Below are 15063 nucleotides of genomic sequence, written 5' to 3' on the forward strand. Positions count from 1 at the left end.
GTCAAGTTTTAGAATTCTTCCAGTTTCCATCTCTACAGGGCTATCTCATACTGCACATCTGTAACCACACCCACTTCCTTCCCACCCCCACCCCTTCTTTATATCTGGCAATCATTAATCTGTTTTTTTTTTCCATTTATTTTTATTAGTTGGAGGCTAATTACTTTACAGTATTGTAGTGGTTTTTGCCATACATTGACATGAATCAGCCATGGATTTACATGTATTCCCCATCCCGATCCCTTCTCCCACCTCCCTCCCCACCCCATCTCTCTGGGTCTTCCCAGTGCACCAGCCCCGAGCACTTGTCTCATGCATCCAACCTGGGCTGGTGATCTGTTTCACCCTAGATAATATACTTGTTTCCATGCTGTTCTCTCAAAATATCCCACCCTCGCCTTCTCCCACAGAGTCCAAAAGTCTGTTCTGTACATCTGTGTCTCTCTTTCTGTTTTGCATATAGGGTTATTGTTACCATCTTTCTAAATTCCATGTATATGCGTTAGTATACTGTATTGGTGTTTATCTTTCTGGCTTACTTCACTCTGTATAATGGGCTCCAGTTTCATCCATCTCATTAGAACGGATTCAAACGAATTCTTTTTAATGGCTGAGTAATATTCCATGGTGTATATGTACCACAGCTTCCTTATCCATTCGTCTGCTGATGGGCATCTAGGTTGCGTCCATGTCCTGGCTATTATAAACAATGCTGTGATGAATATTGGGGTGCATGTGTCTCTTTCAGATCTGGTTTCCTCGGTGTGTATGCCCAGAAGTGGGATTGCTGGGTCACATGACAGTTCTATTTCCAGTTTTTTAAGGAATCTCCACACTGTTCTCCATAGTGGCTGTACTAGTTTGCATTCCCACCAACAGTGTAAGAAGGTTCCCTTTTCTTCACACCCTCTCCAGCATTTATTGCTTGTAGACTTTTGGATAGCAGCCACCCTGACTGGCATGTAATGGTACCTCATTGTGGTTTTGATTTGCATTTCTCTGATAATGAGTGATGTTGAGCATCTTTTCATGTGTTTGTTAGCCATCTGTATGTCTTCTTTGGAGAAAGGTCTGTTTAGATCTTTGGCCCATATTTTGATTGGGTCATTTGTTTTTCTGGAGTTGAGCTGGAGGAGTTGCTTGTATATTTTTGAGATTAATCCTTTGTCTGTTGCTTTGTTTGCTATTATTTTCTCCCATTCTGAGGGCTGTCTTTTCACCTTGCTTATAGTTTCCTTTGTTGTGCAAAAGCTTTGTGCACCCCCTCTTTATATCTGGCAATCATTAATCTGTTTTTTTTTTTAACTTCTTATTTTGTATTGGGGTATAGCAGGTTAACAAAAAATGTGATAGTTTCAGGTGAACAGCTGAGGGGCTTAGCCATACATATGCATGTATCCATTCTCCCCCAAACTCCTCTCCCATCCTGGCTGCCACATTAATTTTATAATTTTATTATTTCAAAAATGTTATATAAATGGAATCAGCCCGTATGTAAGTAACCTCTTGGGACTGGCTTTTTTTCTTTTTTATTGAAGTGTAATTGACATACAGTATTATACTAGTTTCAGATGTGCAGAATAGTGATTTGACATTTATATACTTTACAACTTGATCACCTCAGTAAATCTAATAACTGTTACCCTACAAAGTTATTGCATTATTACTGACTATAATTCCCTGTGCTGTACATTACATCCCTATGACTTATTTTATATTAAATACTATACTTATTTTATATTAAATTACTAGAACCTTTATGGGCAGCTTGTCTTTGACAAAGGAGGCAAGAATATACAGCAGAGAAAAGACAGCCTCTTTAGTAAGTTGCTGTTGCTGCTGCTAAATCACTTCAGTCGTGTCCGACTCTGTGCGACCCTATAGACGGCAGCCCACCAGGCTCCCCCGTCCCTGGGATTCTCCAGGCAAGAACGCTGGAGTGGGTTGCCATTTCCTTCTCCAGTGCATGAAAGTGAAAAGTGAAAGTGAAGTCGCTCAGTTGTGTACAACTCTTATCGACCCCATGGACTGCAGCCCACCAGGCTTCTCCGCTTTAGTAAGTTAGTGCTGGGAAGACTGGACAGCTGCACATAAAGGAATGAAACTAGAACACCTCCTAACACCATACACAAAAATAAACTCAAAATGGGTTAAAGACTTAAATGTAAGGCCAGAAACTATAAAGCTCTTAGAGGAAAACATAGGCAGTGCACTTCCTGACATAAATCACAGCAAGATCCTCTATGACCCACCTCCTAGAGTAATGGAAATAAAAACAATAATAAACAGGTAGGACCTAATTAAACTTAAAAACTTTTGCACAGCAAAGGAAACTATAAACAAGGTGAAAAGACAGCTCTCAGAATAGGAGAAAGTAATAGCAAATGAAAAGTATTAATCTCCAAAATATACAAGCAGCTCATGCAGCTCAGTACCAGAAAAACAAACAACCCAATCAAAAAGTGGGCAAAAGATGTAAACAGACATTTCTCCAAAGGAGACATACAGATAGCTGATAAACACATGAAAAGATGCTCAGCACTGCTCATTATTAGAGAAATGCAAATCAAAACTACAGTGAGGTATCACCTCACACCAGTCAGAATAGCCATCATCGAAAGCACAAAGAGCTGTAAGCATGAAGTGCTCATGTGTTTCACAACCCTCTCTGTGTGACTGTGACCTTTCTCAGTTTAAATGTCAGCTAGCTTTTATAATGCTAACTTTATGTTTGCTGTAGAATATTAACCTTTTTATTTTTGGAGATTCTTATTTTACTGTGAAATGTATACAGCTGAAAATTTTCTGTGCTCTGCCTGTTCATCCATCCCACCCTTAACTCTGGCAGTCACTGATCTTTTTATTGTCTCCATAATTTTCCCTTTTTCGAGAATGTCATATATACTTGGAATGATACTGTATGTAGCCTTTTCGATTTTCTTTTTTAAAAAATGCTTATTAATTGCTTATTTAATTTTTGGCTGTGCTAGGTCTCCATTTGGAGAAGGCAATGGCACCCCACTCCAGTACTCTTGCCTAGAAAATCCCATGGGTGGAGGAGCCTCTTAGGCTGCAGTCCGTGGGGTCACTAAGAGTCAGACACAACTGAGCGACTTCACTTTCACTTTTCACTTTCATGCATTGGAGAAGGAAATGGCAACCCACTCCAGTGTTCTTGCCTGGAGAATCCCAGGGACGGGGGAGCCTGGTGGGCTGCCATCTATGGGGTCACACAGAGTCAGACGCGACTGAAGTGACTTAGCAGCAGCAGCAGCAGGTCTCCATTGCTGCACATGGGTTTCCTCTAGTTGCATCTAGTGGGGGGTACTCTCCCATTGCAGTGCACAGACTTCTCATTGCAGTGGCTTCTCTGTTTGTGGAGTACAGGCTCTAGGCACATGGGTTCAGTGGTTGTAGTGCATGGGCTTATTAGTTGCTCCATGGCATATGGAATCTCCCCAGACCAGAGACTGAACCCATGTCCCCTGCATTGGCAGGTGAATTTTTAACCACTGGACCACCAGGGAAGTCCTAGATTGACTTCTTTCACTTAGTAATATACATATAAGGTTTCCTCCATGTTTTTTCAAGAAAGCTCATTTCTTTTTAGTGCTGATTAATATTCACTGTGTTGATGTCCCACACTCTGTTTATCCATTATTGTTTACTTGTAAGCCACATCTTGGTTGATTCTGAGTTTTGGCAATTATGATGAATAAAGTTCTTGTGAACATTCATGTGCAAGTTTTTGTGTGGACATAAGTTTTTAACTCCTTTGAGTAAATGCCAAGGAGGGCTATTGTCAAATCATATGTTAAGAGTATATTTAGTTTTATAAGGAGCTGACAAACTGTTTCCTAAAGTGGCTGTACCATTTTGCATTCCCACCAGCAATGTTTGAGAGTTCCTATTGCTCCACATCCTCACCAGCATTTGATATCAGTTTCGGGTTTTGTCCAGTCTAATAGATGTGTACTGGTACCTCATTGTTGTTTTAACTTTCATTTCCCTAATGACATAGGATGTTGAACATCTTTTTATGTGTGCTTTTTTTTGCCATCTGTATGTCTCCTGTGAGTTGGTTGTTTAGGTATCCTGCCTGTTTTTCATTGGGTTGTTAATTTCCTTATTGATGATAACTATAGATACTTATATTAGATAATAAATATGACATAGATGATATTTATCATCAATGGTAAATATGACACTTGAAGAGCTTTAAGACTTCTTTGTATATGTTAGACCGTAATCCTTTTCATCATAAATGTCTGATGAAAATCTTTTCTTCCAGCTTTTGGCTTGTTTTCTCATCCTCTTGTGGGGATAACTATGTTTACTTATAAAACAATTTTTTTTCTGACACGTGCTTTTTTTTTTCTTGTGTAACATAAAAAATATTTTGGTCCTGTCTTTTATTTTTCTCATATCTTTTTGGTTTTGAGATTCCAGGGTACATATACATTTATTTTGTCCTTTTAAAAATCCACTTTACCAGTCCTTGACTAGTTATCAAATTAAATATTGTTGGAATTAGTTTTGTTTCTAAGTTCAGTTTTGCTTCATCTTTTCCCCACTATATTGAGTCTTCCTTTTCTTATTTCTTTTAGCAATCAGTAATTCATACCTTTTTCAAAATGCAAATGTTTCAGTATTTAACTTAACACTTGTCACACCATGTTTTTCTGTTTCCATTTATTTTTGCTATTTCAAAAAACTTTATTGAACACATGTCATGTTCAATCCCAGAGCCACTCCCTCTGGGATACGGACTCAGGATGCAAATTAGGATAAAACATCGGCCTGTATAGACATCCAACTTTTATCATTCAAACAAAACTATGTGGAATTTGCTTTATTTTTACCTTTCTTCTCTTCCTCCAATCATTTACCTTTTTTACAACAATCAGTAGTAACTTCAACACTTTAGAATTTGTCTTTTTTTTTGTCATTATAATAGCATAATTCATTCCTATTTTAGCCATACAGACGGACTACCTCTTCCCTTTTCACAGGAAATTAAGAGTGCAAGGGAAGTGAAGTATTCTCTGCAACTAGTGAACTTCTTATTCCTGTAGAAAAATCACAAAATGCTGCGTTGTCAGATGGGCACTTCTCTGGTCATCCACTTACTTGCACCTTGTTTTCCTTAGCTGCGACAGCTTCCTGGAGTCTGGATTCAGATAGAAGTAGATGGGTGGTAGTTCCCAGTGTAGCTGGGGGCCCTGTTTTGGCGAACAGATGAACGTGAGGCATTTCTCAGAACATTTAGTCCCATGAAATTTCAAAACAGATTTGAAGGGTGGCCAACAAAGGTCCGTCTAGTCAAGGCTATGGTTTTTCCAGTAGTCATGTATGGATGTGAGAGTTGGACTATAAAGAAAGTTGAGCACCGAAGAATTGATGCTTTTGAACTGTGGTGTTGGAGAAAACTTTTGAGTGTCCCTTGGACTACAAGGAGATCCAGCCAGTCCATCCTAAAGGAGATCAGTCCTGGGTGTTCATTGGAAGGACTGATGCTGAAGCTGAAACTCCAATACTTTGGCCACCTGATGTGAAGAGCTGACTCATTTGAAAAGACCGTGATGCTGGGAAAGATTGAGGGCAGGAGGAGAAGGGGATGACAGAGGATGAGATGGTTGGATGGCATCACTGACTCTGGACATGAGTTTGGGTAAACTCCAGGAGTTTGTGATGGACAGGGAGGCCTGGTGTGCTGCAGTTCATGGGGTCGCAAAGAGTCAGACATGACTGAGCAACTGAAGTGAACAACTCTATTTTGACCTCTATTTTGACTCTATTTTAAAAACTTTAGAGGGCAGAAATCATAATTTTTTACTACCATGATTTCTTTTAAAGAATATAGGGATTTCCCTGATGGTCCAGGGGTTAAGAATCCACCTTCCAATGCAGAGGATATAGGTTTGATCCCTGATTGGGGAACTAAGATCCCATACGCCTCAAGGCAACTAAGCCTGCATGCTGCACGAAAGATCTTGTGTGCCTCAACTAAGACTCCACACAGTCAAATAAATAAATAAATATTGAAAAGAAGAATATATAGTATGTGTATGATCTTGGACTATAGAGAATTTTTTCTAACTGTAACCACCTTACACTGACATTTTCTCTCATTTTCCTGTTGACCAGTGGCAGGTCCCTCCAGAGCAGCTGCGATCCATCAACTGGTGTGTGGGAAGCGTTACTTGCGTTGCCCAAAGCCTCTTTTCCAGTCTGGCCCTGCAAGGCCTAGAGACATTCTTCTGTGTGTGACTTGTCCTGATGTCACAGTCGTTCCTAGCTAGCTTCGTTCCCTCAGGGTCAGACTCGGGCCTTCAGATGTGAGTCTTGGTGTGCCTGAAGAACTTGTACCTGTTGTAGCCAAAGTAACACCCAGTTTAGCAAAGTCAGTCTCGGTCAGCCAGCACAGTCATGCAGTCTACAGGTACATAAATAGCTTTATGAGTCCGCCCACCCCCGCTGACTTTTATTAGAGTAGCTTGTGATTTGCCTGTCTTTATTCTATCCTGTGCCACCTTGTGTTGAGTGATCGTGTTATCTTTGCCTTTCAGCGGTTTTGCGAGTGGCTGGTTCCCTGCAGAAGAGTACAGAAGTGATGAAGGCCATGCAGAGTCTTGTGAAGATCCCGGAAATCCAGGCCACCATGCGGGAGCTGTCCAAAGAGATGATGAAGGTGACCTGGGGCTGACCCTGTGCCTCTTCCAGAGCACTAGGAATCAGCCAGCGGCAGAGCCTGGGCCAGTGTGGACGGGGGCAGACGAGTCATTGTGACCCAGCAGAAATGATTTTGAGGATAGAAGCTGTGGGGTTTTTTTTGTAATTTATTTGTTATTATTATTTTTAACACCAGGACAAAATACAAAACAAAACAAAAATTGTATTGGTATATAGCCAATTAACAGTGTTGTGATAGTTTCAGGTGAAGTGAAGGGACTCAGCCATTCACATACATGTATCCATTCTACGCCCAACGCTCCTCCCATCCATGCTAGCACATAACATTGAGCAGAGTTCCATGTGCTATACAATAGGTTTTTGTTTGTTATCCATTTTAAATATAGCAGTGTGTACATGACCTTCCCCCCATGAGTTTGTTTTCTCAGTCTGTTAGTCTCTTTCTGTTTTGTAAGTAAGTTCATTTATGTCATTTCTTTTTAGATTCCACGTATAAGGGATGTCATATGATATTTCTCCTTCTCTGTCTGACTGACTTCACTCAATATGACACTCTCTAGGTCCATCCATGTTGCTGTAAATGGCCTTATTTCATTCTTTTTAATAGCTGTGTAATATTCCATTGTATTTTATATACCACATTGTCTTTATCCATTCCTCTGGAGGACAGAGGCCATTAACACCGAAATTGTCTGAGCCGAGCATGGCAGAGGCTGGGTCAGATTGCCATTTTTCCTTAGAAGAAGCAGTGGTATATCTAGATCTCCAGGGGAGGTGGGTGACCCAGGAAGCAACTGTCTATAGAGTTTGGGGAGCTCAGGATTATGGGCTCTGAGGTGAACAAGGAAACAGAAGAAAACCCAGGTTCCTCTGTTTGTACCAGAGGAGTGTTAGTGAAGCAGGCAAGGCAGGTGGTTCAAGACCAGGGGTTGGCAAAGTTTTTTTATAAAGGGCTGGATAGTAAATGTATTTTTTTATTTTCTGGGCCATAGGTCTCTGTTGTAACTACTCTACTCTACTTTGTAGTTTAAAAGTAGCTGTAGATAATATGTAAACAAATGAGCATGACTGTGTTCTCATAAAATATTATTTGTAAAAGTCGGCAGTGAATTGGGTTTGGCCTGTAGCTGGCTAACCCCTGTCTTAGACCAGAAAGTGAAAGTCTCTCAGTTGCATTAGACTCTGTGACCCCATAGACTTAGCCCGCCAGGCTTCTCTGTCCATGGGGATTCTCCAGGCAAGAATACTGGAGTGGGTTGCCATTCCTTTCTCCAGGGGATCTGCCCAACCCAGGGATCAAACCTAGGTCTCCTGCATTGCAGGTGGATTCTTTACCATCTGAGCCACCAGGGAAGCCCAGATAAAGGAACTGAGAACCAAATAGAAAGGAGTAAACACCTGCTGCCCCAGGACCAGGGCCTGGCAGGGCCCTGCACCAGTGGCCTTTGGATGGGGGACAGGGCTCAGGAGGGTGCTGTTACTGAGCCCCCAGCCGCCTGTGGTGCAGCACACACGCTCTCCCGGAGAGTTCTTCCAGCCACCTTGAGATGCTGGTATTTTTTCCCCTGTTTTACACAGGAGTAGGAAACTGAGTCTTGAGAGTTGCCAGGTGACTTACCTGAGTGACCTTGGTAGGAGAGGATAGGTCTGGGGTTGAAGCACAAAGGTCTGAGCTACGTCAGAGGACATGGTGCTGGAAGGGCCCCATCAGTGCTGCTTCACAACTCTGAACTCATGGCCAGAGAATTCTCATATGTGGCTGTGCAGAGAAGCTGCCTCCCTTCCTCCTAGGAATTTGGTGTATGAACTTGAGTTGTAAACAGGGCTCCGAGTCCCAGGAGAGGGGAACAGGAGAAGAAAGTTGATAGAAAAGAAAGGCAGCATCAAAAGCCCAGAACCCAGGTCTTTGGAAGGAGGAATCCCTGAGCAGTAATCAGGACAGAACCAGCTTAGTGGGATGTATCCTCTGAGAGTGATACGTGGGTGTCTCACCCCATGTTGTGATGTCTGTCCATCTAGAGCTGGGTGACATGGTCATTCTTGGAGTGACTTCACGTCTGCTCACTGACCCATAAGCCACTGAGATCTGAGGGTGGGGTCTTGATTTTAGAAAATGGAATCTCTTCCACAAAAGTTTCTGAGCACTGAAAATAATATAGCTTTGGAGGAAGGCATGTATGTAGTAGGTAATATTTCCTGAATTCATATAAGGATGCCTCTCCAGGTGCAAACAGAAGCCTCTGCTGGGGTCCCAGCACATCAAGGACAAAGACACAATCTTACTCATTCCATGTGTTCCCAGATCCAGGGCTATCTGTGGCACAAAGCAGACATTTGGTGAATGAATGATTGCTAGCTAGATGAATGAATAAATGAATGGCCACTTATTCCTCCAGGATGTGGAAGGCTCTTAGAGTCAGGTTCCCCTGGACTCTCTTAAGCGAGTTAATATGTATTGATCCAGCAGTAAGATCCATTCTCCCAGGCCGGAGGGCTCCACTTGTAACCTTGAATGTGAATTTGTTGGTTCATTTTGGTTGGGAGGAAAAGGGTCTGAGTGTGGGCAGAATGTAGAACTAGCTAGATTCATACATTAAGAGTCACCTGAGTGGTCTGACAGCAGGAGAGAGGGCTTGCTTTAAATCTGACGCCGTCAGCACGGTTGGTGAGGGTCATGCCCTGCCTGAGTGCGGTGTAGCAAGGGCTGGAGCTGCCACGCGTAATCTCTTGCTCGCATGACATTACTCAGCGAGGGGGACCGTTGGCCGGTGTTAGAGAGCAGTTTTCTTGCGTCTGTAGCGGGGCTGTGCTCTTGAGAATGAAGTAGGCTGATTGGCTGGCATCAGGCTGCTGGGCATGGGGCTCACTGTAGGGAGTGTGGGCACTGCCTGGTTCGGTCCAGAAATGTTGACTTATCAGTTCTCTCAGGTTTTGGTGAATTGACTGATCCTTGCCAGACCCATCAGACTGACGCCAGGCCAACAGCTATCACTTGGACCTGCTGAAGTACAGGCCTTTTCTGGGTTCCATGGAGCCCCACCCTGCTCTTGGTATTTGTTATCATAGTGTCTGCTGTGACTCCAGCCTATTTTGATACTGTGTCTCAACTTCTGCACTCATAGATTTGCTACATCAGGGCAAATGCTTCCTGAGACAGCACCCTCTCCTCTCAGCAGGTTGTTCCCCACATGCTGCACTATTCTCTCTGAGTTACTCTGTGAAACTCTGCTGATAGAGGACCCCCTCCAACCTTAGTACTAAATTTGGAGAGCAGTTTCCCTTTGGCTTTTTACTTGCTCCAGAGAGGGCAGATAGCATGTGGTGTTTCCTGTGGCTTAGACCTGGGAAGGGTAGACTGGACTCATAGACCACAGAGCTCAGTTGGTGCGCTGGGCCCACAGGGACATCTGCGGGGAGTGGATTTAACAGTTGTGGGAAGTGACATGGTTTATTCTATATTTAGGCTGGGATCATAGAAGAGATGTTAGAGGACACTTTTGAAAGTATGGATGATCAAGAAGAAATGGAAGAAGCAGCAGAAATGGAAATTGACAGAATTCTGTTTGAAATCACCGCAGGTATGACCTGAGATCCTTCCTCTTTATCCTGTCCTTTTGTGGCCATCCTTCCTGCATTCAAAAGATTAACTAGTAGCTTTTTCTTCAGATTCTAACTCCCTCCCATATTTCTTACTTTATTTTTTTAATTTTCATTTATTTTATACTTAGCTGTGCTTGGTCTCTGTTGATGCCCACAGGCTTTCTCTAGTTGTGGCAAGCATGGGGACTCTCTAGCTGTGTGTTGGCTTCTCATTGCAGTGGCTTCTCTTGTTGTGGAGCATGGGCTCTGGGGCACACAAGCTTTAGTAGTTGTGGCTTCTGGGCTTAGAGCACAGGCTCAGTAGTTGTGGCACACAAGCTTAGTTGCTCCTCAGCATGTGGGGTCCTCCTAGACCTGCTTCTCCTTGATTGGCAGTGAGATTCTTCACCACTAAGCCACCTGGGAAGCCTCCACATTTCTTACTTTAGATTATGCAAGTTATTACTTGAAAAACAAGCACAATATCTATAACCATATTTTATAAAATACAAAGATACAGAATTTTTTGGTCCTATATTATGCTGTCAGGAGCTTAAACTAGTATAGGCTTTCTTGAAAGCAGTTTGGCAGTAGCAAAGCTCTTGAGCTCACAGATTGGCTTCTGGGAACTTATTCTAGTAATTTAAGATTTAGCTCAAGGATGTCTGTAGTAGTATTATTGATAATATTGAAAAGTTTGAAACAAGCTACATGCCTAATAGTAGAATATTGGTTAAATCCATTGTGTTACATCTATGGTAATGGAACGTGTCATAGTTGTTACACAGAGATGTATTTATTGACATGGAAAGATGTTCATAATATGTGAGGAAAGCACTGTTACTGAAATACACTATTGTTTAAAAAAATACATCTATTAAAAAAGTGTAGCAGGGGGATAAATAAAAATAATAGATTCTCTAAGTGATGGTTCATGAGCTTTTAAACTGTATTTTCACTTCTGGACTTTCTGAGTTTTATGTTTAATAACAAAACTGACTAGATTTAATTTTTATTTGTTTTCAACTATTGGGGGAAAGAAGGCTCCAAAAAAATGTTTTGTAATGATTTAGAAACAGTTTAGTTTTACTGAGAGAGAATATTTAACATCTTCATGAATCTTGAAAATTAAGTATTCACTAATGTTTAGGGATTTAGGTCAAGAGCCTCAGAATCAAAATTCTTAAAATCAAAATCTTTAGTTATTATGACTTTGTTAGAAGTTCATGTTTGTGCACATTTGTCATAGTAACCCCACCAAAACAGCTATTTCGTTGCACCTTTTCTGTTTCTTGTCAAATTGAACCAGGTATGAAGGACAGAGAAAATGAGGGAGCACTGCTTAAGCTGATGTTTTGTTGACCTGTGTACTTCTTCTTTACAGGGGCCTTAGGCAAAGCACCTAGTAAGGTGACGGACGCCCTCCCAGAGCCTGAACCTGTAGGAGCGATGGCTGCATCAGAAGACGAGGAGGAGGAGGAAGAGGCCCTGGAGGCCATGCAGTCCCGTCTGGCCACACTTCGCAGCTAGGGCACCCCAGCTGGCTGCAGGCTCTCCTCCTGGCCCCGTCACCGGGCGCACACTCCTTGAAGCCTCTGCCATTTCTGTGTCTCTTGCACTACACCTCTGGGTGAGACACTGCATTCTGGAGAAGGTTCTCTGCTAATCTCTCTTCTCTCTCTTCAGAGGCTTTGGGATTCAGTGAGATTGTTCTTGAGAGGTGGTGTAATAAATGCATCATTTTCAGGAGTATGAATAGAAGTTATCTTTTTAAGGGATGAGGGCAAAGAAGTCTTGTCTTCTCACAAGGCACTTCAGAGAAAAGAGTTGATTGCCTGAATGTTGAGGACTCTGTATTTTCTTTTTTTTGGTCTGTAAAACACTATATAAATGGATTTTAATAAATTTCTGCTTTAACACTTGGTCTTATCATAGATTGTCAGGTACAGTGAACTTGCAAGGTGTCTCCTGTCCCAAATTATGTCCTGTGTCAGCCATGAAAAGAGGAGGTGTTACAGCAGGGCCTGTGGGACTCAGCAGCTCAGCGGAAGGCACTCAGCTCAGTGGACGCTGCTCCTCAGCCTCCACAGGGTGCTGTGCCAGCTACTCTTCCCATGTTTGTCAGCTTTGTATAAGCAAAAGGATGCTTGGGAATTGTTGACCCCTTGTCTTGTGGGCTGGGTGGCTATATTATATTGGCCTGAGGCAGGTGTGTGTGTCTGCAGCTTTTTCCTTCTCACGCAGGTTGTGGACAGTGGTGGGGTTAGGCCTCTTTCAACCTCTGATTGCCTTCTCCTGTGTTAAGCTGGTTGTCTTGGATGTATGGGATATGGGCATACATATCAGTGCTTTCTCAAAGTGAGGAGCTGACCAATGAGAGGGGCATGGTGCAGTCATGCAGTGTAAACAATTCACACATTTCTAAGTGACGTTTTTAAATCATTCAGCAGTAACAACTTATATTTGTGTGGGCCTGACAGTTTACAAAGCTGTTGAACATATGTGATCATTCAGTCTTCACAGATTAGGAAAACACCTCAGCTTGCTGAAGTGACATGCTCTAAATCATAAAGTGGCAGAACTGGGGTTCAACCCAAATCCCTCTGGTCCATGTCTTACGTGCCCTACACAGGTAGGAAAAAAACCTGGCCACTGTCCCCCTGGTTGGTTTCTGTAGGTTGTATGGAGAAATGTGGATGTATAGGATGTGCTGCAGTAAGGACCTTTTCCTCTCATCCTGCAAAATTGGACTCTCCAATCCAGGGCACTGTCCTCTTACTCTTGATTTCACCTTCAGGATACAGTCAGGTTTTGGTTTTTTTTTCCATTTATTTTTATTAGTTGGAGGCTAATTACTTTACAGTATTGTAGTGGTTTTTGCCATACACTGACGTGAATCAGCCATGGATTTACATGTATTCCCCATCCCGACCCTCACTCCTACCTCCCTCCCCACCCCATCCCTCTGGGTCTTCCCAGTGCACCAGCCCCGAGCACTTGTCTCATGCATCCAACCTGGGCTGGTGATCTGTTTCTCCCTAGATAATATACTTGTTTCCATGCTGTTCTCTCAAAATATCCCACCCTCGCCTTCTCCCACAGGGTCCAAAAGTCTTGTTCTGTACATCTGTGTCTCTCTTTCTGTTTTGCATATAGGGTTATTGTTACCATCTTTCTAAATTCCATATATATGCGTTAGTATACTGTATTGGTGTTTATCTTTCTGGCTTACTTCACTCTGTATAATGGGCTCCAGTTTCATCCATCTCATTAGAATGGATTCAAACGAATTCTTTTTAATGGCTGAGTAATATTCCATGGTGTATATGTACCACAGCTTCCTTATCCATTCGTCTGCTGATGGGCATCTAGGTTGCTTCCATGTCCTGGCTATTATAAACAGTGCTGCAATGAACATTGGGGTGCACGTGTCTCTTTCAGATCTGGTTTCCTCAGTGTGTATGCCCAGAAGTGGGATTGCTGGGTCATATGGCAGTTCTATTTCCAGCTTTTTAAGGAATCTCCACACTGTTCTCCACAGTTCAGTTTTTAAGTAAACTTCTTTTGAAGTTTTAGGTTCAGAGCAAAATTGAGCAGAAAAGAGTTCCCATAAATACCTCTTGCCCTGACACATGCAGTCTCCCACTTTTATGTATCGACACATCACATCCCAGAAGTATGTTTATTCCTGGAATCTTACAGTATGTAGGATTGCCTTCTTACATTTAGTAATATGCATGTAAGTTTCCTCCATGTCTTTTTCATGGCTGGATGCTAGGTCCTTTTTAGTGCTGAATTATATTTCATTGCTCACAGGCACTACATTATACATTCATCTGTGGAAGGACATTTTGGTCACTCTGAAGTTTTAGCAGCTGTGAATAAAGTCATACATGTCTGTGTGCAGGTCTTTGTGTAGACATACATTTCAGTTCATTTAGGTGAATAACAAGGAGCACAGTTGCTGGATAATATGGTAAGAGTATGTCTGGTTCTGTAAAAAGCTGACAGTTCCAAAGTGGCAGTATTGTTTTGCATTCCCACCAGCAATGATGAGAGTTCCTATTGCTCCACGTCCTCACCAGCATTTGATGTGTTTTGCATTTTGACTGTCCTAGTGTGAAACAGTATCTTGTTTAATTTGCATTTCCCTGAAGATACATGATGTTGAACTCTTTTTATACACTTTTTTGCCATATGTATATATTCTTTGGTGAGATGTTTGTTTAGAACTTTTGTCCATTTTTAATTGGTCTGTTCATTTTCTTATTGCTGAGCTTTAAGAGTTCTTTGTATACTATGGATAATAGTCCTTTGTCAGAAACATCTTTTGCAAATGTTTTCTCCCAATCTTTGGTTTGTCTTCTAATTCTGTTCATGCTTTTCTCACAGAGCAGTTCTTAATATTAATGAAGTCCATCTTACCAGTTATTTCATGATAGTGCCTTTTGATGTTGGATCTTAAAAGGTCTCTGCCATACCCAAGGTCACTTAGATTTTCTGTGTTACTTTATTAGTAGTCTTATAGTTCTGTATTTTAAATTTGGGGTTCCCGGGTGGCTCAGTGATGAAGAATCTGCCTGCCACTGCAGGAGACAGAGGTTTGATTCCTAGGTTGGGCAGATCTCCCTAAGGAGGAAATGGCAACCCACTGCAGTATGCTTGCTGGGATAATCCCATGGACGAAAGAGCCTGGTGGGCTATAGTACATGGGGTCGCAAAGAATCGGATATGACTCAGTGACTGAGCATGCATGCATTGTGATCTGTGATTAATTTTTGTAAAGCGTAT

At 42.1% G+C, this 15063-nt stretch overlaps 1 protein-coding gene across 2 annotated transcripts in view; it reads left to right on the plus strand.

The window, feature by feature from the left end:
• Positions 1 to 12189, plus strand: part of LOC110134792 (charged multivesicular body protein 3) — an 81324-nt gene extending 69135 nt beyond the window's left edge. For both annotated transcript variants that reach the window (XM_020889470.2, XM_020889469.2), the window contains 3 exons: positions 6570 to 6691; positions 10157 to 10271; positions 11657 to 12189. In XM_020889470.2, the coding sequence (XP_020745129.1) occupies positions 6570 to 6691; positions 10157 to 10271; positions 11657 to 11802 (383 nt within the window). In that variant the 3' untranslated portion in view covers positions 11803 to 12189. The remainder of the gene's footprint in view (positions 1 to 6569; positions 6692 to 10156; positions 10272 to 11656) is intronic.
• Positions 12190 to 15063: the final 2874 nt, after the last annotated feature.

The sequence above is a fragment of the Odocoileus virginianus genome, chromosome 2 (assembly GCF_023699985.2).
Source record: "Odocoileus virginianus isolate 20LAN1187 ecotype Illinois chromosome 2, Ovbor_1.2, whole genome shotgun sequence".
Taxonomy (NCBI): Eukaryota; Metazoa; Chordata; class Mammalia; order Artiodactyla; family Cervidae; genus Odocoileus; species Odocoileus virginianus.